General features: G+C 48.3%; 1 protein-coding gene across 10 annotated transcripts in view; it reads right to left on the reverse strand.

Moving 5' to 3' along the window:
- Positions 1-3,007: 3,007 nt before the first annotated feature.
- Positions 3,008-21,337, reverse strand: part of LOC5666818 (uncharacterized) — a 90,327-nt gene continuing 71,997 nt past the window's right edge. For all 10 annotated transcript variants that reach the window (XM_061646364.1, XM_061646415.1, XM_061646216.1 and 7 more), the window contains 6 exons: positions 13,853-14,224; positions 10,943-11,983; positions 10,741-10,864; positions 8,725-8,870; positions 8,268-8,643; positions 3,008-6,664 (listed from right to left, as the gene is read on the reverse strand). In XM_061646364.1, coding sequence (XP_061502348.1) covers positions 5,277-6,664; positions 8,268-8,643; positions 8,725-8,870; positions 10,741-10,864; positions 10,943-11,983; positions 13,853-14,224 — 3,447 coding nt within the window. In that variant the 3' untranslated portion in view covers positions 3,008-5,276. The remainder of the gene's footprint in view (positions 6,665-8,267; positions 8,644-8,724; positions 8,871-10,740; positions 10,865-10,942; positions 11,984-13,852; positions 14,225-21,337) is intronic.

Consider the following 21,337-nt stretch of genomic DNA (forward strand, 5'->3'; position numbering starts at 1 on the left):
ACACACAACCACACCAACTTTGTGTACGTGTGTGAGTGTGTGTAAGTAATTTCAAGTAATTATTAGCGTAGGCATGCGTGCAGGCGATTTGGGGCGGGGTGGCATTCAGTGGGTGTTGTTGTTTTTGTTTTGTTTTTTGCTCTCGAAAAAGGTTTCCACTCCAATTGAATGGCTCGAGAGGGGGGGGGGGGGGGGGGAGAACGGGAAAGGCAAAAAAACCGGATGGATAATCAAATGTTGCGTGTGCGTGTGTGCACTACTAAACACAAGAAAAATTTACAAAAACAACAAAAAAAAAACAAAAAAAAACACTAAAACTTAAATTAGAACAACAAGCAAAAAAAAAACGGACTATTGTTTCGATGAGCAAAAACAAAACTCAAAGAAAGAAAACTGTGGGCTGCTGCGTTGGTAAAAACGGATGTGAAATTTTGGTAGTTTTTTTTTGTTATTGTAAACCGGAACCGGAAATGCCTGGACCAAACAAACAAACGCCGCAATAGATTGGATTGATCGATTGACTAATTGTGAGCGGGTCGAGCATCCGCAAACGTTTTGAAGTTCGTTTACGGGGCGACACACCGGGCCGTATTATAAACGAACCGACGCAGATGAATGAAACCAAACTAAACTAAACAAAAACTCAATGTAACAAAGCAAAACCGCGAAGAGGACAACTAATAAGAAAATTCGAGGAGAAGAAGTAGGCAAATAAGGAAGAGTAGAGGGAAGAAAAGAAAGTAAGCAGAACGGACAAAAGAGGAGCGAAAAAAAAAACATTAAACAAAAACAAAACTAGTCAAAAGGGAGATAAACAGCACGATCGACAGAGGGAGGACGATCGGTGAGTGTCTAAAGCTAGTGAAATTAAATGAACCACAAACACACAACACACATAATTACAAACACAAAGACACACATACCAGACCACTAACACAACACCAGTAGTGATGCTCTCTGCTCTCTCTCTCTTCATCCCTTCCACCCTCTTCCGCCACCCATTCCTCACTTCCGCTTCTATTTTTCAAAAGTGTTAAACCAGGCGGAAACCCCGTTGGCCGTCCCGGTGAAGCTGGTGGAGCGTGTGGGGAAAGGGTGTCAGAAAACAGTTTAGTGTTAGTTTGTAGTTTGTTTGGCAAAATCACAAACAAACTGTGCAAATCGTATGCATGGAGGCAAACGAGAGAAAAACAACGAGTAGTGAACTAAAACCAATCAAAACATTCATAAATGATAGAAATAAAGCGATATAAAGAGAGAGAGAGATAGACCAACGGTGAATATGGGAGGGGAGGAAAAGCTGTTTGAACAAAAAAAAAAAAAAAAACACAGGAAGAACGCACAAGACAAATGTCGTGAAACGTAAAGGTGATCCCCCTGTCCCGCCTCCTCTCACTACAGATTGTCTGTGTGAATGTGTGTGTGTGTAGGAAAGTAGAAAGAGAAAATCACACACACACACACACACATACAGAGACACGCAAAACTAAACATCTGTAATAATAGAAAAAAAAAAAACGAAAACTGAAATAATCAACACCCCTACCCCCTTCCCCCACTGAATCTATTTCCTCCCAAAAATTTGAAAAACTGCAAACATACAAAAAAGGAAACAAAAAAAAAACAAACCAAATCTCTCATTCTGTTCTGCAATGCTTGGTAGTATTGCGTAGAGCGTCCGAAACCAAACACTTCCCCAATTATTAGAAGAAAAAAAAACATAAAAGACAGGACTTAGTAAACCGTGGTAAGTATGGCATCTGTTCTGTGGTTTTTAAACAGCGTTTCATAATGATAGCCACGCATTCGTTTTTTTTTAATTTTCTGAACTCAAACTGAACGTCAATGGATGATCTATCGGACAGTATACTTTCTACTTAACAGCACGTGCCATGACCCGGTCAAGATTATTGGGGACAGGGGGTCGCAAATTTACAATTTTCGCGTTACGTAATTTATGGATGATGCCTTACGATACTTTCCATTTTAGTCCAAGCTAATAGCGTTCCGATTGGAGAGAAAGGATGCTGTTCTTTTAAAAATAGAAAAAAAGAAAATAATATTTTTTGATCCCACACCAAATAGTTGTCTTCAATTTTGATTTTTTTTTATGTTCATTACTTTGAGGATACCTTCGGATCATTTTCACAAACATGTTGGCAGTCCAGATTGTTTGTTTTGTTTTTCTTATTCTACAGGTTTCCAAAAAACAGGCTTATTAGATTGACACAATTGAATAGTCAGTTCTACATTCTGGCTGATGTATCCGAGTAGGAATCAATCCCATCAGATTTTAAACTCTGACCCTGTAGTCGAGCTTCCGCCATAGGATCATTATTCCTAATACCTTTCACTTTAAAGTTCAAAGTTCCTTGCAGTTGATCGTACCCCGATTCTTGCATCAATAATTAGATCAGTTTTTTTGTTATTCAACTTTAGATTTAGCGTACATCAAATGATGTTTTAGGATTCGGGCTCAATAGATAACCTGCTTCTTAGCCATCCTTATCAGACGTGCAGTGAATGGCCATTTATGACGGAAATTCTTGCTTCTTCTTATTTGAGACAATAGAGCCACCAACGTTGTTGGCTTAGGCCTGCTTTAGCAGGTAATAGTTGGATTAACCAGTTGAATTAAAATAGTTTGAATCTAATAGGTTTTAATTTAAGGATACGCTTTGAACTGCAGGCCGGTTTTGTTACGTCCTGCGTTGGCTAGTCGATCTGCTATTTCGTTTCCGTGAGCATCCGCAGGTGACCGCCAACTGGATGTGTTTTACTGGAGCTATTTTTTTTAACTGGAAGTTGGCTAATTGGAGTGATTTTCAGTTAAAAAACACATAAATGTCAAAACGTGAAACTTCCGGAATCTTACGAAGCGAAATTCCTAGCAAATGTGCATTTTTTCACAAATTTAACTTCTCAGTTAGCGATCACCTACTGTATAGCAAACTATGCTGTGATATTGACACACACGCTCGCTACGCGAAGCGGCAGAAAACTGAAATCGTGTCACCGTGTTTTTTATTTAATTTTTTTTTTATTAATTTTTATTAGCAATTAATATCACTTCATCCGCTGTGTGAATGCCGCTTCATGTTTGTTGATTTCGTTTCGTTTGCTGCATAATTCTCGTTTTTTTTTTTTGTTTGTTTGTTACCTTACACTAGCCCCAATCAGATTTCCAATTCTGTCCGAAAAACAAAGCAAAACAAAACAAAACAATAATTCAGTTTTGCCAATAATGTTTGGCAGACCCCCCCCCCCCCTCCTTCCCGCAGGCGTCTTTCGGGCCTATCGTTGATGCGTAGTTGTGTAGCGAAGAAAGCTTGCTCGCTCGCTAGCAGCCAGCATCGGGGTTCGTATCCTAATCTCGAATTTAAATCTCTTTTTCTTCTTCTTTATTAGCCAATCATTTTACCCGCCGCCTCTAATGCGTACCCTAAAAGCTCCTGTGCCAATACTGCGGGGTTTCTCGTGTGTTTGTTTTGCTTTTTCTTTCTTTCTTTTTGTTCTCGCTGCAACGGGGGTTGGGTGTGCGCAAGCTCGCTTTTCAATGTTTGCTTTGCTACATTTCTTTGCTAAATGAGTGTTTTGCTTTGTTTCAGTCGAAACGCTTACAGTTACAGTTCTTTGTTTCGCTCTCAGCAGGCTTGTTCTCGTGTTTGCTTCACCACAGTGCACGAAGAAGAGGAAAAATGGTAAAAAAAATGAAAACAAGAAAGTAGTAGTTAATAGTAAAGCAATTGGGTTGCTCCACCCTTAAAAGTGGTTTACATTGTACATAGACACATAGACCGGCACACAAAACACATATCGATACACAGAAAAAAAGACACATAAATACGTACACACATACACACACGCACACATAGACAGATTGATTGTTGCATTGGCGTACACCAACTGAAGGGGAAAGAAAGTACACATTGCTTAACACAAATCGCACGCACACACACACACACACACACACACACACACATACACACGCACACAGTGTCATTAGTTTCAATACACACGCAATTGTTTGTCAAGTGGGGCTGACGGAGGGGTTTGAGGATGGTGTGTATAAACATTCAAAAACAAATGGGAAAACTGGAAACGAAAAGGGAAAAGCTATAATCGGAAATATGATGCACATACACTATGCACACGAACGCACGACACAAACCGGTACACACAAGCACACACGCACACACAAACATCTACAGTTACGTGTAATTTGGCGAACAGATTTAAAAGAACCCAAAAAACAACAACATAAGTATTAAAATAAACCTTTTCTTATAGGAAAAAGAGACAAACGCACGGTGGCTGGCGAAAGAGATAATAGCAATAATAGATAAAAAAAACAATAACAAATGGGACCCCCTCCCGGGGGCTTCTAACTGCTACACAATGCTTTCTCTCTCTTTCTCTCTTACTAATTTTGTATCTTGTTCCATCAAATTCGTGTTGAAGCCTACGCGTGGGGAGTTTGTTTTTTGTCGCTTTCAATTTTTTCTTTTTTTTTTACACAATAATTATCACAATTTTGATTTCGCCAACCGTTGCAACCGGCTGTGTGTATCATGCTGTTTTCTCGCCACACGGTTTAGTTTCTGCCAAATTATAGTGTATCTACGTATGTGTATGCGGCGTGTGTGTGCTCGGTTCGCAAAATTGTGGGTCTGGTGTCTTGGGATGAGTGCGCATTGTTCGGGTCCTTCTTCTTCTTCTTCTTCTTCTGACGCTCTCTTTACAGCTTTACAGCCCTTAGATGCTACCGTTACAAGTCCTTAAAGCTACGGTGTATATAATTTGTATGCGTATGCACTTTGCCTGTTCGCGCTTGTTCCCTCTCCTTATGTTGCTGCTACTGCTACTATTGCTACTACTACTGCTACTACAGCTACTTTCTCGAGTCGTTTCGAACTTCGAAAACAAACAATTTCGTCGTCGTTTCGTATCTGGACTGGTGGTCACCATCTCTCGCTTGTTCTCTCTCTCTCTCTCTCTCTTTTCGCTCCTGTTTTTTTTAAATCTTCTCCAACATTGCACAATGAAAGTACTTAACCAAGCACAATTCCGGGGGAGCGGAGAGTTAAGTTGGTGTGGGCTAATCTTTTGTATATAGGTGTGTGTGTGCTCTATTCCCTACACTACTACTACTACTACTACTATTACCCTTACGCTGCTAGACCAGGTGGTGTTCGAAATCTTTCCAATTCTACGTTCTAACACAGGAAACCACACACACACACACACACACACCGACACCGACGTCAAGAAGAGGTTCAGTTCTGTGGCACTGGGCAGCAACCCGGCCCCGCGATGTGCTCCCGGTGCGGATGGTGATGGTGGTGGTGGTGATGGTGCTGGGCGTTCAGTTTGTTCGCGTAGTAATCGTGCGTGCCGCCGACGGTGTGCCGGCGCCGGATCGAGCGGCTCCCGACGTGGCGCCGCTGGCGTCCCCCGCCGCTGCTCGCTGCCGGCGGCGGTGCGGCCGGCGTCAGTATGATTTGGGGGCCGCCGCCGCACGGTTGCTGCTCGCCGCAGCTGCTGCTGTCGTTGCCGGCGGGCGTCGGGCCGCTCGGGTGCACCGCACAGGTGTCGTGGATCTGCCGCCGCCGGTTAATGTTTTTGTCCGTCTTTTCGTCCTTGGTGAGGGAGAAGCGGGACCGGAGGCTGCCGATGGTGGTGCCAGCGTTGTGATTGTGACAGCTCGTGCTGTTGTTGTTGTTAAGGTTGTTGCTAATGTGCTGCTGCTGCTGTTGCTGTTGCTGCTGCTGCTGCTGCTGATGCTGGCAGCAGTGGGGCAGCGGGGCCTGGGACGAGTGGGACGTCGCCGGCAGGCCGTGGTGCGTGCAGCAGCAGTCGGCCGCCTTCGGCGACTTGTAGTTGAGCGAGAGCGACCGGTTCAGGTTGAACTTGCGCTCGAGATTGTTCGCCTTCCGCTCGAGCTGCGTCAGGATGCGGTTCATCTTTTTCAGCTTCTCCGTGTCGATGCGGTAGGTGGCCGCGGTCAGCTTTTCGCGCGGATTGCTCGTCGTCGAGGTGTCCGTTTCGTCCGAGCTGAGCGACGCGTTGCGCTGCCCCGCCTTGCCGACGACGGCCGGTACCGGCTGCTGCTGCTGCCCATCGTCGTCCTCCTCGTGGCCGTCCACACCGGCACCAACGCCAGCACCGGCGTCGAGCGTCGCATCGGCCTCGTTGACCAGCGTCAGGCAGCTGTTGGTGGTGCTGGAGTTGATCGTGCCGCCACTGTCGATCGATTTCTGCGAGTGGGCGGTCAGCGCCTTCTTCAGCTGCTGCTGCTTGGCCGGGGTCGCCGCCAGCGGCACTACAGCTCCACCATCCTCATGATTGTTGTTGTTGTTGTTGACGGCACCTGGTGCCGGCAGGGTGCGGGCCGGCTTGGACCGGCCCTGTATCAGCGGCCGCTCCGGCGACTCGTCCGCGTACGGGATGTTTTCGCCGAGCGTGAGCGGCCGGGGCGAGCGCCCCCCCATGTGGCTCCACTGCTGGTGCAGCGAGTGGTGCCTCCCGCCGCCGTACCCGGGCTGCTCGCTGCCCCCACTCTCACTCTCCAGCGCCTGGTCCCGGTCGGAGTCGACCGAAGAGTCGCGCAGCGAGCGCAGCTTGTTGTCCAGCGCGATCGTCACCGTCTTCAGCGACATCGATCCTGTGAAGATGGAAACACCGCGGGGAGGGAGGCAACGGGAGATAAAGAGAGAGAAAGAGAGAGAGAAGATAAGAACAAAAAAAAACCGTTAGCAAAGCGCGATCTGCATGCCTGCCGGGTACTCCTACCTCCTTTGGCGCCCTACAAACGACGCCTCAAGTAGGTCAGTGTTGGAGCAAAACAACAAAACAAAAAAACGGGAGGAAAAGAGAGAGAAAGAGAGAGAGAGAGAGAAAGAGAGAGAGAGAGAGAAAGAGAGAGAGAGAAAGAACACACAAAAAAACAGACAACAAACGACACATAGAGGGCATCAAAATCAGCGGACAAGCATCAACGGTAGTAGACAGTGGTAGTGGTAGTAGTAATTTGTTGCGAACAGTGTGAAAGCGAAAAGGTTTGATTGGAGGGTTAAGGAAATAGGATGGAATGGAAGACTTGTATGTATGTGTGTTTTTGTATTAAAATTGTTGTGAGTGTTTGTGTAAGTATTTTGATTAATGGAGCAAGAAAAAGAGAGGGCAAAAAAATGGAGTTAGACACATTAGGATGAGCCCCCAAAGGGCTTCAAATGTTTCAAAACCATTTCGTGCTGTGAGTAAACGTTCAAACACAACGCACATTCACAGCCTTGCTTGAACGGTTCAAGCTTTTTTGAAGAAATATCATTCGCTTCGTTTAAAAAAAACGCGAAATTAGATTAGCACTATTAGTCGTCGCCTCGCGGCTTCGGTTAGCGAGCGTAGGTTTGTAGCACAATCGAAACAAAGTCAGGACAAAAATAGCAAAACACAACAACGAAAAAAAAAAAAGACTGCATGCGTCGCGCGCTCGGCCAGGCAGCTAAATGTGACGAGGAAACGTTAGTGGAAGGGCGCTCGCGCAAACCATGCACATATGGCCAGGCGCATGTTCCCAGCAAAGCGTGGGAATTGAGCAAGAGATTTTAATACAAAAAAAAAAACAAGAATAAATCCTAATATGCAAAAGGAGCAACAGCAACAGCAGCAGTAACAGCACACGAATGCACGAACGGGTTGGTCTAGTTTTGTTTACCGGCACAACCTGTGGCCCTCGCCAATGTTTCATCGGCTTGCTGCGGCTGGTGGTGGTGGTGGTGGGTTGATTGGGTTCGACAGCCACCCCGATGCCTCGATGCCAGCGGATCACGTAGCGGAGGGATCGCTTTTTGTGTGTGTGTGTGTGCAAAAAGCGACTGCTCGGATCGGTCGAGTGCTCGATGGGTGGCATCGTGCCGGAAGGAAATCGTCTCCTTTCTCGCTTGGCTTCATTTAATTGCGCATATGTGCGTGTGTGTGAGTGTGAGTGTGAGTGATGGTAGAACGGTCTGGGATGCTCCCCAAGGGAATCCAATGAAGGGGATGAAGGGTTACAGAGCGAACGCGAGAGACATACGACCAGACGATGGGGCAAGCTTATGCTTAACAGGATGTCGGGAGGGGGGAAGTTTGGACACTCGGTGCAAAACGAATATAGAAAAGTATATGTATGTGTGTGTGTGTGTGCGTGTTGTTGGTGGATGTCCGCCACTAAGACCAGCGGGGTAGGTACGGTCCGGTTGGTGGGCCGCCGCCCCAGCGCTTACCGTTGTCGGCGAAGGCACTGTCGTTCGAGTCGTCCTCGGACGACCGGTTTAATACTGATGACGCGTCGTCATTGCTCTGGCTGCTGTGGTGCCGGCTGCTGTGGTAGTAGTGGTGATGGTGATGGTGATGGTGGTGCAGCTGCATCAGGCTGTCCTCGGTCGGTGGCTCGCAGCCCGGCTCGGCGCTGCCGACCGAGCGGGTGCCGCGCGGTACCGGCACTGCCATCGGCCCCCCGGCGTCCGGCACGGTCTGGAGCGCTTGCTGGGAGCCGCCGGGCCCGGCCGCCGGTCCACCGTGCGACGTGCCCGGCCGCGGGCCCTGCTCCTGGTAGACGCGCTGGATGACGCGCGACGACTGCTCCCTCGATTCCGCCGACTAGCAACAACAAAAAAAAAAGAAAGAAGCAAATTAATAAACTGGCCACGAGACGGTCGAGCCCCTGCCTTCCCTCCTTACCGTAGTGCTGTCGAGCGAGAGCGTGTCGGGAGTGGTCGAGGACATGGTGCTTTTGCGCTGCGCCGTCCGGCGTATCTTGCGGTTCGCCGCCTGCACGATGTTGGCCACAAAGCCGGAGCTGCTCTCCTTCGGGGGATCCCGCAGCGCTGCAAAATGGGGCAAATGGGGTGCATGAGCCTTTTTGTTTTTTTGTTTTGTTTTTTTTGTGTTTTTTTAATAAAGGTGAAGAGAGTTGGGCGGAGCTACAACGATTGCATTCCAGTGATAAAACTGGGGCGAGTCATGAACATTCCAGCACAAATGCGTTACTTGCGTTGGCGTTGTAAATGCGCAACAGCCTATAATTTCGCACACTTTTGACCGACGAGAGCAATGCCAAAGGGCTCAAAATGGGTCACTGGGAAGGATTCTTACTCCATGTTTCGAGTGTACGTTTCCTAAAATCATGCCAAAACTAGAGACCCCAAAAAGACGCCTCCCGGCACAAACGAATATCGCTTAAAGTCCAATCAAATATCGACAAACGGGGACGTCTTTTGGGGACAGTTGGGTTTGCAGATGCGATATGCAATAAAAAAAAATCGTGTGCGACAGTGGCAGTTTGCGTAAATTTGTCGCCGCAAAGTAGAATAGCTAAGAATGCGATTATTTTACCACGTTTCTGACAATAACCGACCTCAGTGGCTGCAATACATAAATGCAACAAATGTAACACGTGTAAAATTGCTCATTCTGTACCTGTAAAAACGATTCACTAGAGCGAAAGGTCAGTTAGTAGGAGTTTAGTTAGTGCTAGCTGTGAAAGGTGTTGGGATGTGAAGGATAAAAAAACACAAAAAAGCTTTCACCACTGCCGGACACCGTTGCCATTCGAAGTAGCGAATGCGTTGTGTAAGAGCTTACCTTGCATCTTCAAAAATAAAAAGCAAACAAACAAACAAAAAATACCAACCTAAAAGGTGGCGCAAAGGTTCCACTGCATAGAAGCAGCAACCATTTCGTTTTGGTTTTGTTTTTTTGTCCAGGCAACTAAACTGTTGCAAGCCGAAGTAAAGAAGTAAACAGGCTCTCAATCGCCCACCAGCCACCAGCGCGCTCCTACCCGCCACATCTTACGGGCGCATTTTATTTGCACTCCAGGGCATTGGCATTTTTCGCATCCTTATTGGGGTGGTTGTGTGGTGCAGATTGTTTCTAAAGTTTTTTTTTGTTTTTTTTTTAGCTCGTGTGCTTTTGTTTTCAAAGTGCAAAAAAAAAACGGGGGATAAAAAGTGCATATAAAGACGGGATTGTAATCCATCTTAGTGCTACAATGTTGTGGTGTTGTGGTGCACTCTTCTACTCTACATCTGCAAAACCACTGGAAGGGATGCAATTAAATCTTTCTCGCAACTCTTGCACGCATGCCTTTTGTTGTGGGTTTTCGATACATTTCGATTGTACGGTCAATTTTTCTAAAAAAAAAACGTTTTCTAGGACCTTTGGGCCTAATGGCTAACCTATTTGCGCTATTTGTACTAACGGATTTGGTGTTCTGTTTGCTCCTTCTGATCGATTTTGTCGTGGCATTTGAATTACTTTTTGGGTGTTTGCTGTGGCAAATAAATATATAGATGGCACACGAAACTTTGCATGATACAGTGCTGTGTGTGTGTATAGATACTACAATGGCGTAATAAGAGAGCGTGGTAGAGCCACGATACTTGGCAAGAAGGGAGAGAGAGGGAGAGCGAGATTCGCATCAGCGCGTGCGGCGCTTTTAATACTAAAAAGGAACGCATTTCCTGTGAATGTGCCACGCGGTGGCGCACTCTGTTGCAATACGCTGTAGCGCCATTTGTTGCGTAACGCTATATATATGTATATGTGAAGTGTGTAAAAATGAAGGATGTATATGGTCCAAGATGCGAGACTGCGGAAGCAGCTACTGCGGCTTCACGTCGTACGATCCGGAGCGCTTCCAGTGTATGCGCACGTGGAGCAAGCGCAGCAGGGCGCGCAGGAGCAGACACTTACGCTCGATTCTACCGGCATTCTCCAGCAGCAGCGAGGCGCCCGGCCCAGCGTCGGCCTCCGAGCCGGCCGCACTTTGCGCTTCCTCCGCGCTCGGCAGCAGCCCTTCCTCGAAAAAGTAGGCGTACTGGAAAGAGAAAAGCGGCGCCGCGTTAGACCATTACTGCACGGGTGGCGGGACGGGGGGTTTCAGTTCCATATTTACGTAGATGATGAGCACTTCGATGATCTGGCACTGGTGGCGCATGTCCATGACGGCCGACTGGATCGAGTCGCTGGTGCACCGGACGACCGACGGGCCGAACACGATCGCCAGGTTGCGCGGATCCATCAGGTTCGCCTCGCTGTGCGCGGTCACCAGCACCAGGTGGCGCATCAGGTACTTGAGCGTCTCGTAGTTCATGCGCGGTATGCGCTCGAGCATCTGGCGCAGCGCGATCAGGCGCCGCTGGCCGCTCTGCTGGTCCGCGCTGATGAAGCCGCGGTACATCGCGTCCGGCAGCACCGGCTGGGGCAGGTTGCGAAAGAACGCCTTCAGCAGCGATGACACGACGTTCACGTCGTCCCAGCGCGGATCGTTCAGCGCCACCTCGTCCAGCCCGCGGTTGATCGTCTCGGTCAGGGCGGCAATCGCGGCCGTGTTGCCCGGGATGCGATAGATGCCCACCACCAGCAGCCCCTTCGACTCGACCACGCTGATGCACTTCTCCACCACCAGCGGCAGGAACCGGTTGCGGCTCGACACCGGGCACAGCTCGAGCGGCAGGCCGGTCGGCGCGTTGTCCGGCAGGTCGGCGGCCGCCGGCTGCCACTGCATCTTGCGGAACTTGGCCGCCATGATGCCCTTCCAGGTTTTCGACTTGGGCGAGCCGCTCTCCCGATCCGAGCTATCCTTCGCGCCGTGATGATGGTGATGGTGGTGCTGCTGCTGCTGCTGCTGTTGGTAGTGGTGGGGCGGTTGATGGTACGCCGGTTGATTGGAGGTGGACGCGATCGACTGGTCGGCACTGTCGGTCGGCGAGCTGCAGCCAGCCTGCGGCGTCTTGCGGCTCTTGGTGACCGGCGACTGGCCGGACGGGGAGCGTGACCCGAGCGCATACTTGCGCTGCGACTTGGCCGGCAGCACGGGCGAGTAGTCGTCGCCACTGTTTGAGCCGCCCACGCTTCCGCCCTGCACCTGCACGCTCGTTTGGGCTGCGATGCGCTGCGGCTCGGCCTGTTGCCCTCCACGTCCGCTCAGATAGTCCTACAAAGAGAGAGAGAGCGAAAGAACCACATTAGACACATCGTGATAGTACCCTTGGATGTTGATGGGATAGCTCTGTCGCACTCGGGTTCGCCACACTGCCAGCAGCACCAGCTCGCCCATCCGCTGCTGGACGCTGGCGTACGCGTACGCCACGTCCCAGGCCCGCGGGAAGTACTGCCGGATGATGGGCGCCGTCAGGATGAGGTCCATCGATGGACCGGAGAGTCACTGGACATAACTGCGACGCGACAGGTAGCGCATCCGCTTCAAGTGCGAAAAGCGCGACTCTCGAGTACTTTATCACACGCGCCTACCGCACACTCACACACGCCGCTCGTTATCGGGAGGCGCTCGTTATCGTGTGGCGTTTGGGTGTGTGGAGGCGGTTTCGCCAAAACCCGCCCTGCGGTGACAACACTGATAAGAGCCGTGGTCAACGGGGGAGAAACCATTGCACCCCTTATAGGTCTCCGTGCAGCCCACACACACACACACACACTCACAGCGAGATGGTGTGCCGGTTAACTGTGCTGCGGACAGACCTTATGGACACCTTGACGTCATACCTGCCCTAGGTCTTCCTGGACCCGCCTGGGCCAGCAGCATTCGGGCTTTTGGATACGTTCAAACAAAGTGAAAACTGTTTATTGGCTGCGGGTGATTAACAGTGCGTTTCAAAATGAGAGCTTCACAATTTTACATTTTTTTTTAAATAATTACCGAGCACAATGTGTTCCACTGCCAACCCCTAAGGACTCATTTTCGACTAGCTTTTACAGACAGTTGCCGCTCTATTTGGACTCTAACTCAGGTATTTTTGTCTCTGGTGCATCAAGTTTTTAAAGCGTGCCATAATGTTTGCCTCGAAGGCATCCATTTTTGGACAGTGTGCATCAATATTGTTCTCTAATGCATCAATTTTCGACTGCAAGTCAATCGCTTTAGTGTTTTTTCAACTGTTAACGTTATGTTTGATACAGTGTGTTCCGAAATGACAGGGTTTTCCAAGTCAGTTTCAAATGTGCACATAATTATTCGCCGCATCCAATATGTTTCCCAACAGTTGCAACAGTTTATTTGTTTCACAATGAATTTTCAGTCTCAACACATGATTTTCAACACATAACAAAGAACTGTCAAACTCAATCTTGCTTGAGCCGTGTTGAAAATCATGCTGTAGAAATGAAAAATTATTGTGATGGAAATGAAATGTCAGATTGATGTGGATTAACATCTTGCACGCGGTGAATAACAATGTTTACATACGAAAGTGACTTAGAAAATGTTGTAGCTCAGGTGTAGCTATTTCACACAAAAAAGCAATCAAATAACAGGTTTTTTAAAAATATTTTTATAATTCAATATTACCGCTGTCGCCTCAAATATCTTATAAATTTATCATAATTTCTTCAAGAAGATATTGACTTACAAAGCACTGTCCAAAAATGATGCCTAAGAGCCAAACATTGTTTTTTGATGTTTTGTCCATATTTTTTTTTAGAATGACATTCGGTATCAGAGCAAGTACACTATCACAATGCACAGATTGGATTTAAAGCTGAATTTAAAGCAAAAGATAGGAGCAAAGATTTCGATAATAAAATGTGAGTGAGGCTAAAATTTCGCAGCGCACTGTAACAGTTGAACCGATCCAAAAACATGCGCGTAGTAGGTTCAAATGACGCCAACTGACCGATGACCGAGCATGACAGACTGTGATCGGAGCAGTTGTGTGAGAGGCAGTAGGTATAACCCACCACTGGGCGAGACAAAATGACTCACAAGTTCACAATGTTACTAAGCGTCCAAAAAACGACTGTGACATTAAACCAACAAAAAAAGAAACCTCTTCCTAACCCCACTTACCGGACTGTGAAGCTGGCCGGTGCTACCGCACACGAGCCGCAGCGACTCCATCCATCCCTCCATGTCGCCGTGGCTGTCCGCCTGCAGCAGCAGCTCCCGCTCCGACCCGGGCAGCCCGGCAGTGGACGCGCTACGTACGGACGACGCACAGGTGCTGCTGCCCGGGCCGCTGCCGCCCACCGTCGCCAGCCCGGAGGCGGACTGGGTGCGATGGACCTCGGCGTGGCCGCCGAAGCCGGCCGCAGCGGCCGCCTCCAGCGGACAGTACGAACCGGCGGCCGTGGTCAGCTTGAACACATTCTTGCGCTTCGTGTAGTTGCCCTCGGTGACGTGGAAGTTGGTCAGATCGATCGTACCGCATGGTTCCGGGCTCTGTAGAAAGGGAAGAAAGAAAGCGAAGGTGGGAAAAGCACCACAGAGCATTAGTACACTTGCAGTGGGTGTGAGGTTCTTCGGTCCCGTTTGAAGGGAAGTAAACGATGACTCATCTAGCAGTGGTAACGAAACAGAAATGAAAACAATCGAACGATATTGACCCACGAGCCGGTTGAGTTCCAGCGGCGCAGACGCAACTTCCGCAGACCGGGCGCATTGCGCATCCAGTTGAGCAGGCGGGCCCCACCATGACCGGTGGTACTGCTGCCGGTGCCACCCGCCGGTCCCTCCGGTGCGGCAGCGCCGTTCGCTCCGCTCGGCGTGGGCCCGGCCGAACCGGCCCGGCTGCGCGGCTGCCGCGAGGCCGCGTTGGAGGGTCGCCGTTCCGCCAGCTCGTTCTCGCTGTAGTACGACAGCCGACCGCGCACACCGGCCCACTGCTGCTGCTGCTGACTGTGCTGCACCACTAGCTGTTGGTGGTCTTGGCTCGGCAGATGATGAAGCGGAGGAAGATGGTGATGGTGGTGATGGTGGTGGTGATGGTAGGTAGAATTTACATTGAGCTGGTTCATTCTAGCCGGCGCAGACGACTAAATTTGTAACACGACGTCACCCAACACCGACCGACCAAACTCTTCAAAAAGTCGGATTTACTGCACTAAGATGTTCAGAGCACCAGCGTGATATTGCGACAAACACTTATACACTAGAGCACTTGCATGAAGGAATTTGCGTTCGATTGTTGGGGAAATATCTGAAGAAATTCCTAGTTTGGAAGCAAAGTCCTAACGAATTAGTAAAACTGGCACAAAAATGTATTCTCACAAAATACCAATCCTCAGGTTTTCAAAATCCAACTCCAATGCCTGTGTTTCCAACGTCTGGAAGTTTGGCACTGATTTAATTATTCCAATTCAAACAACCATACAGCTGACAGTACACTAGAATCCAATGAAATCGAACTCAAAGAACTGGAGACAACTTCGAACTCTCTAACTAATAGTAATTCAACTTCAATAATCGAAACAACACTTCCAATAGCTTTAATGCTACACACTAGAAACACTAAGCTTCAAGATGTTACTTCAGTAAACGTCAAAACAGGAATGAACCATCACTGCCTGAATTAGGACCTAGCTAGAACAAAACCGCTCAGCTTTCTCGCTCTAACTTCTATGCCGTATCATCAGTGCACTCATACACACTCAGCTTAGCACGTGTGAGACAGCACTATTTCTATATGCTTTCTCTCACCCTCCGTCGTCTCACTGCATCCGTATCTACTAACTTGATCTGCGTGCATGCCAATCTGAGTGCGCATAGCGCACTTTCGTCCAAACGGATCGACCTTCAAACATAAATTCAGATTACACACAAGTGCATTCCTGCATGATAACGATTCAAAAGCATCGAATGACGGTGACAAACTGCCCAGGTGCACAGAATCACAGCACAAAAAAGGATGTTCATGATCTTGAAATGAAATGACGCTGAGTGATGTTTTCGATGTTGGCACCCAGTTGCTTCTTTGTTCTATTTTTTGATTGGTAGTGAAAATATCTGACGAAACTCCTGGTTCGGATGTCAAGCACCAAAGGTATTACACTATAGGCAAAAAAGGCGCGCTGAATTCACACAAAATCCCAGTCCTCAGGGTTTTATGATCCAACACCAATGTCCGGCTGTCCAACGTCTGGGAGCTGGACACTGATTCAGTTACTCTACTTCAAACAAACATTCAGCTGGTAGTACACTAAAATCCAATCGAACCGAACTCAAATGTCTGGAGACAACTTCAAACTCTCCAACTAATAGTAATTCAACTTCAAAATTCGACAAAAAAATACACTTGCAATAACTTTAACTCCGTACACTATGAACACTAAGCTTCAAGATGTTGCTTCGGTTAACTTCAGAACAGGAATGAACCATCACTGTCTGAATTAGGACCTAGCAAGAACAAAACCGCTCATCTGTCTTGCTCTATCTTCTAAGTTGTACCATCATGGTACTCATGCGCATTCAGCTCTAGAATGTGTGAGACAGCACTATTTCTATATGCTTTCTCTGTCCTCTTCGTCCTCTCACTCCATCCGTATCTGCTAACTTGTTCGGTCGAATTTCTACGTGCCTGCCAATCTGAATGCGCATAGATTCGCACTTTCGTCTAAATCGGATCGGCCTTCAATCATAGGTTCAAATTACGCACAAGTGTACACATGATAACGATGTAAATGCATCGAATGGCTGCAGTCTACTTCCCATAGTCACGCAACATCACAACAGATAAGAAGAATCTCACATTCTCAACAACATCACAACAGATAAGAAGGATCTTGAGGATATTGAAATGATGCTGACTCATTTTGGCTTTTGGTATTCAGTTTGGGGCCAATAGTGTGGCCCTACAAAACATCCTCCGCTTTGTTCCGTTTTTGAACACGTGCGTTGTTTTTTTTTTTTTTTGGTGTGTTGGATCGACTGGGTATTTTGTGACACTATTTTTACAGCACTACTAGCAACACCCACTACCGCACAGGCGTGCGCAAATGTATGTGTGCGCGTGTCTTTGTGGGCCATAGCCATGACAAGCATTGTTTATGGGAGCTCTACGGCGCAAGTGTTTCGATGCGTCATGATACAGGCTTATCGTCACCCATCAGGGGAAGTCACCAACAGGTGATCATATCGTCTTGCAAACCCCGTACACCACACGAACTGCAAATCGTCGTGAAGGGGGTGGAAACCATCCCCAAGATGCCGAACATCTCCAAGATCCAGAAAGCGACAAAAAAGGGAAGAGCGCGTGCGCTCAGCTGGTACCATAATAGCTTTTTGTTTTAATCGCTTTTCGAATGTTTTTGTTTTGGTGTGTGCGTCCGTCGGAAAGGTTGGCGAAATGCATTGGACAGGGTTCGGTGGGCAACGGGGCCGCCAGAGCACGTTGCAATATTATTTGTGTGTGAGAGTGTCTTTTTGTTTTGGTTTGCTACCGCTTGCGCTACACGACTCTTTCCCGATGGTGCGGATCGTCACGGTGCCGCGTGTCGATGGATTGCGCATCATAGGCGCGGGGCAGCACAAAATTGATGGAACGCTCAATCTTCGGCACTGCCGCCACCCACCCAAGCACATTCCCGTTTCGAGCGAGGGTTGAGGAAGCTTCAAATGTTGATGATTTGTTTTTTGAGCGCATTTTGTTCCCTCTTCCTTTGCCAGTTCTACTTTCGTGCTGTATATGCATATGCACAAGTGCATACAGCACGCGTAACAGAGCACTGAGAGAGTTGATTGGAGGGGTGGAGACAGCTGCTAGGGGGTGTCGTATACACTATTGTAAATAAACATGCGGTGGCCAAGCCGCAGGGTGGTTTTTTTGTTGCAAAAATAGACTAGGAAAAAAGAGGGAAGCTGTACCAACCGACCAACAAAAATGGCCATACAGCTTTGTTTACACTTGGAAACATATGCTGTCGTACGGGCGCCTATGTTCGGCATCGGCTGGAATGGAACGATACCGGCTTTCCGTGCGTTTTATTGGAGGGCTGTAAAACCTGGTAAGTTTGTTTACAAGACGCGACAATCGGGATGGAACAATTAATTGCCTGCCTGGCTGCCCAGCGGCTGGATGGGGATGGATTTAGCGATCGTACCATATGGCAGCTCCTAACCTCCAGTTGCTAACGATAATAAAATGCTGCTTCATCAATGCTCGGAGCTGCATTCCAAACGAGGTTGAATATCTCTTTGTTTCTGTGGAGATATCGTTCACAAGCGATAATAAAATGCCGCTTGATCAATGCTCGGATGTGCTCTCAGTGGTAGTGTAAGCCATCGACTCGTGCGCTCTCGGAAGCGAAAGTATCGTTTTCTTTGCATCAATCTAGCCAAAATCTTGACCGCCTAAAACGCATGCCTGTCTATGGGATTCTATGTTTATTTTGCCGTGCAAAAACATCAAGTTATGACCGTGGCAGATTCTCGCCGATCCGTCCGGACGATCAAACCCTTTTTGTTTACATGTTTAATGCAGTTTATTTTGTTGTTGTTGCGGTTCTCCCGCCAATAGGGACCACCCCCCGAGAAAGCAAGCCCTGCACGGAGCTGCTGTCGGGGCCATGTGGGCGTTAGATTGCGCCGATTGCTGCAAAAAAAAAAACCCGCGGGGGGTTGAGATGTCGAAAATCGCCTTCAAGCATCGGTGCGCGTTCGTGCGCTCGTGTCCCAAGGTCCTCCCTTGCGCAGCAGTGTGGCAAGTGAGCGGAGCATGGTTAAATGCGTGCAGGGTGGAAGGGAGAAATGAGCGGTGCAGGGGAGGAGAAGAAGCAACCGTTTTTCTTCGATCGCAAAACGGTAACGGTTGGTCAAAAAAAAAAATCAAACAAAGCAAAAAACAAAACAAAAAAGATCCAAAAAAGATCCAAGAAGGGGTAATAATATTGACTTTGCACGAACAAGACACGAACCCCCTCTCCGGTGCACAAAAAAGCTCTCTCACACACACGCACACATACGCAGCAGAGAAAAATCGTTTGGAAAAGCGCCTCCGCCGAACCGAAGATCAAAGTTCACAGCGCAGCAAGGGAAAACTTTTGGCGAGCAAGAGGGAAAGAGCGAGAGAGAGAGAGAGAGAGAGAGAGAGAGAGCGCACTACATGGACACATAGCGCACCCCAGTGCACACAGTGGGATCGAACCACTTTTCACTTTCGATCGATACGGGGGCGGGGGAACCCGAATCGAGAAGCAAATGTGAAGGGGTGGGGAGGGGGGGGGGGCGGGTAGTAGTCCGTGATATAATTTTTCGAAATCGACACCTTCACGCATGCATGCCGGAGTGGGTGGGTGTGACCTACAGCCCTACACACAGACTGCCGGGCAAAGAAGAAAAAAACGCGCGAGACTTCTTCTTTTTCTTCTTCTTCTTCTTCTTCTTCTTCTTCTTCTTCTTCTTCTTCTTCTTCTTCTTCTTCTTCTTCTTCTTCTTTTTCTACTTCTTCTTCTCGTGTGCTTCGTCTGCCTCTGTTTGCAATTAATGCTAGCTTTTACCGGAAGTGGTCCCTCAGTTTCTAGCGGGTCGTCGCGTCTATTGAAGAGTAGGCGACGAACCCTCTTCGCCTTCCATCCTGGAAACACCCGGTCCGGCCCGGTGAGTGAGTGTCTTCTTCTTCGAGCGTAGCTCAACAACAAAAACAACAAAAACACTTCAAACATTGCACGTCCCCCCGCCACACCCCCGCGACCCCGTCAGGTACAGAGACAACGCCCTGCACAAACATGGACGGTTATAGGAGAGTTGTGGGGCTGGGATGGCTTTTTGATACGCGATTTGCATACGCAAGGGCCTAAACCACGGTGTTCCCTCCCTTTGCACTCCGCCGCATCGCGTCGAGTCCCTTGCCCACCGGCATGTCACATGCCAAATGAAGAAGTCTCCGTTCCGTGTGCACTTGGCGCGGCGTATTAGGTGACGACCGAATCGTGACGTTTACCACCCCGCTACCCCGGATCGATATGGGCGTGCGATAAAGCGCAGGAGGGTAGGGGGGGAGGAGGGGGGGGGGTGAAGGTTTCCAAATAAGTGCACCCCACCCGTCCCAACAAGGACACACGAGGCGGCGCGCTGGGGGAATCAAAATTCTTCACCCATGATATCACACGGCAGCAGCAGCAGCAGCAGCAGCTTTTCAGCTAGTAGCAACAAAACGGCGACACAGAGACGCAGAGTCTAAGCAACAAAGTTACCGAAGTCCTTGTGTACGCCACACCACGCCGCAGACTGCACGCTAACGTAACCACCACCGGCGAGAGGGACGTTATTCCCTGCTGAGTAGGTGTACAAATTCGAACTGAAGTTGGAGCAGTGGAGTCCCAGGCGGACTAATTTCACTAATTCGTGTGGGTCCGGAAGGTTGGTTGTTGGTTCGCGGGTTCATTGAATGGTGTAGTTTAGAGTGGATGCGATTTGATAAATTCAACAAACTATTTAGCGCTCTTGCTTCGCTTGATTAACGCACATACACACACACACACACACACACGAACAGCTTTTCACTAACTTCTAAACTAAACACACACACCGAACTCCTTCACATTTGCCATTCGGCGGGATGTTTTGGCGGGAAAACAAACGCGCACAGCGAAAAAGAAAACGATGGAAATGGGATGAAAGAAAAAAAAACGGGAGAAAAAGGAAAAAAGGGTGGCAGGAAGGGAAGGGATATAGTGTGATAAAGCTAGAATCCGGGGGGAGGGGTTTGGGGTGGGCCGACGCGGGCGGACGCGGTTATCGCGGACTCCACAGACAACGGCGGACGACCGACGCCGTTCGAACTCCCGCTGCGTGCTGTTGGCATCGGTGAACTGACACACTACACCGTGGCGCACTTGCCCGACGGCCCCACGATCGCACGCACAAGCCTGCACATACACGCACACACACACACACACACATGGTGCGCATGGTTTGGTGCACTCGAACGGATACCGCTTCGCGGGGCGGTACGGTGCGCGCTTTTCCATCCGCCGGTCGAAAAAAAAAAACAACAACAACCTTTGCGTATTTTAGTCAGCCACCAAGGCACCAAAGGCCAAACTACTCAACCCCTCTGATCCTCCCCCCACTCTCCCCCATTTTTGTTGTGCCAATTTGTCATTAGAATGATTAGTTTTTGTTTTTTAGGCATGACACTATTAAAGAATTTACTTTAGAAGATTCCTTTTTTTCCGAACTGAGGTAAAAAGATTCAAAAACAAATGGTGCCGTGACCAGGAACATTGTTCCGATGTTGATGTTTTCAGTACTGAATGTTGCGTTGAGTTTAATTTGTCCGCTAAAGACCCGTTTTCAGCCTGTCATTGGAACAATTTTCATCATCCAGATTGTATAGATTTGACTGTTACGTTCTGCCATATTGGATTTCACCATTTGTGTACAAACAAACATTTATGTGAAAATTGTTTTTTATTTGTTTTTTTTTCTACTTGAATTGAGTTATAGTGTTAACTTTTAATAAATATAAAATTTGCAACTTACTACATTTTCTCACCTTTCTTGATAGAATATTTATGCTTCAGCAAGAAAAAAAAATCACACATTTGTTGACATTTT

This window comes from Anopheles gambiae, chromosome X (genome assembly GCF_943734735.2).
Source record: "Anopheles gambiae chromosome X, idAnoGambNW_F1_1, whole genome shotgun sequence".
NCBI classification, from domain to species: domain Eukaryota; kingdom Metazoa; phylum Arthropoda; class Insecta; order Diptera; family Culicidae; genus Anopheles; species Anopheles gambiae.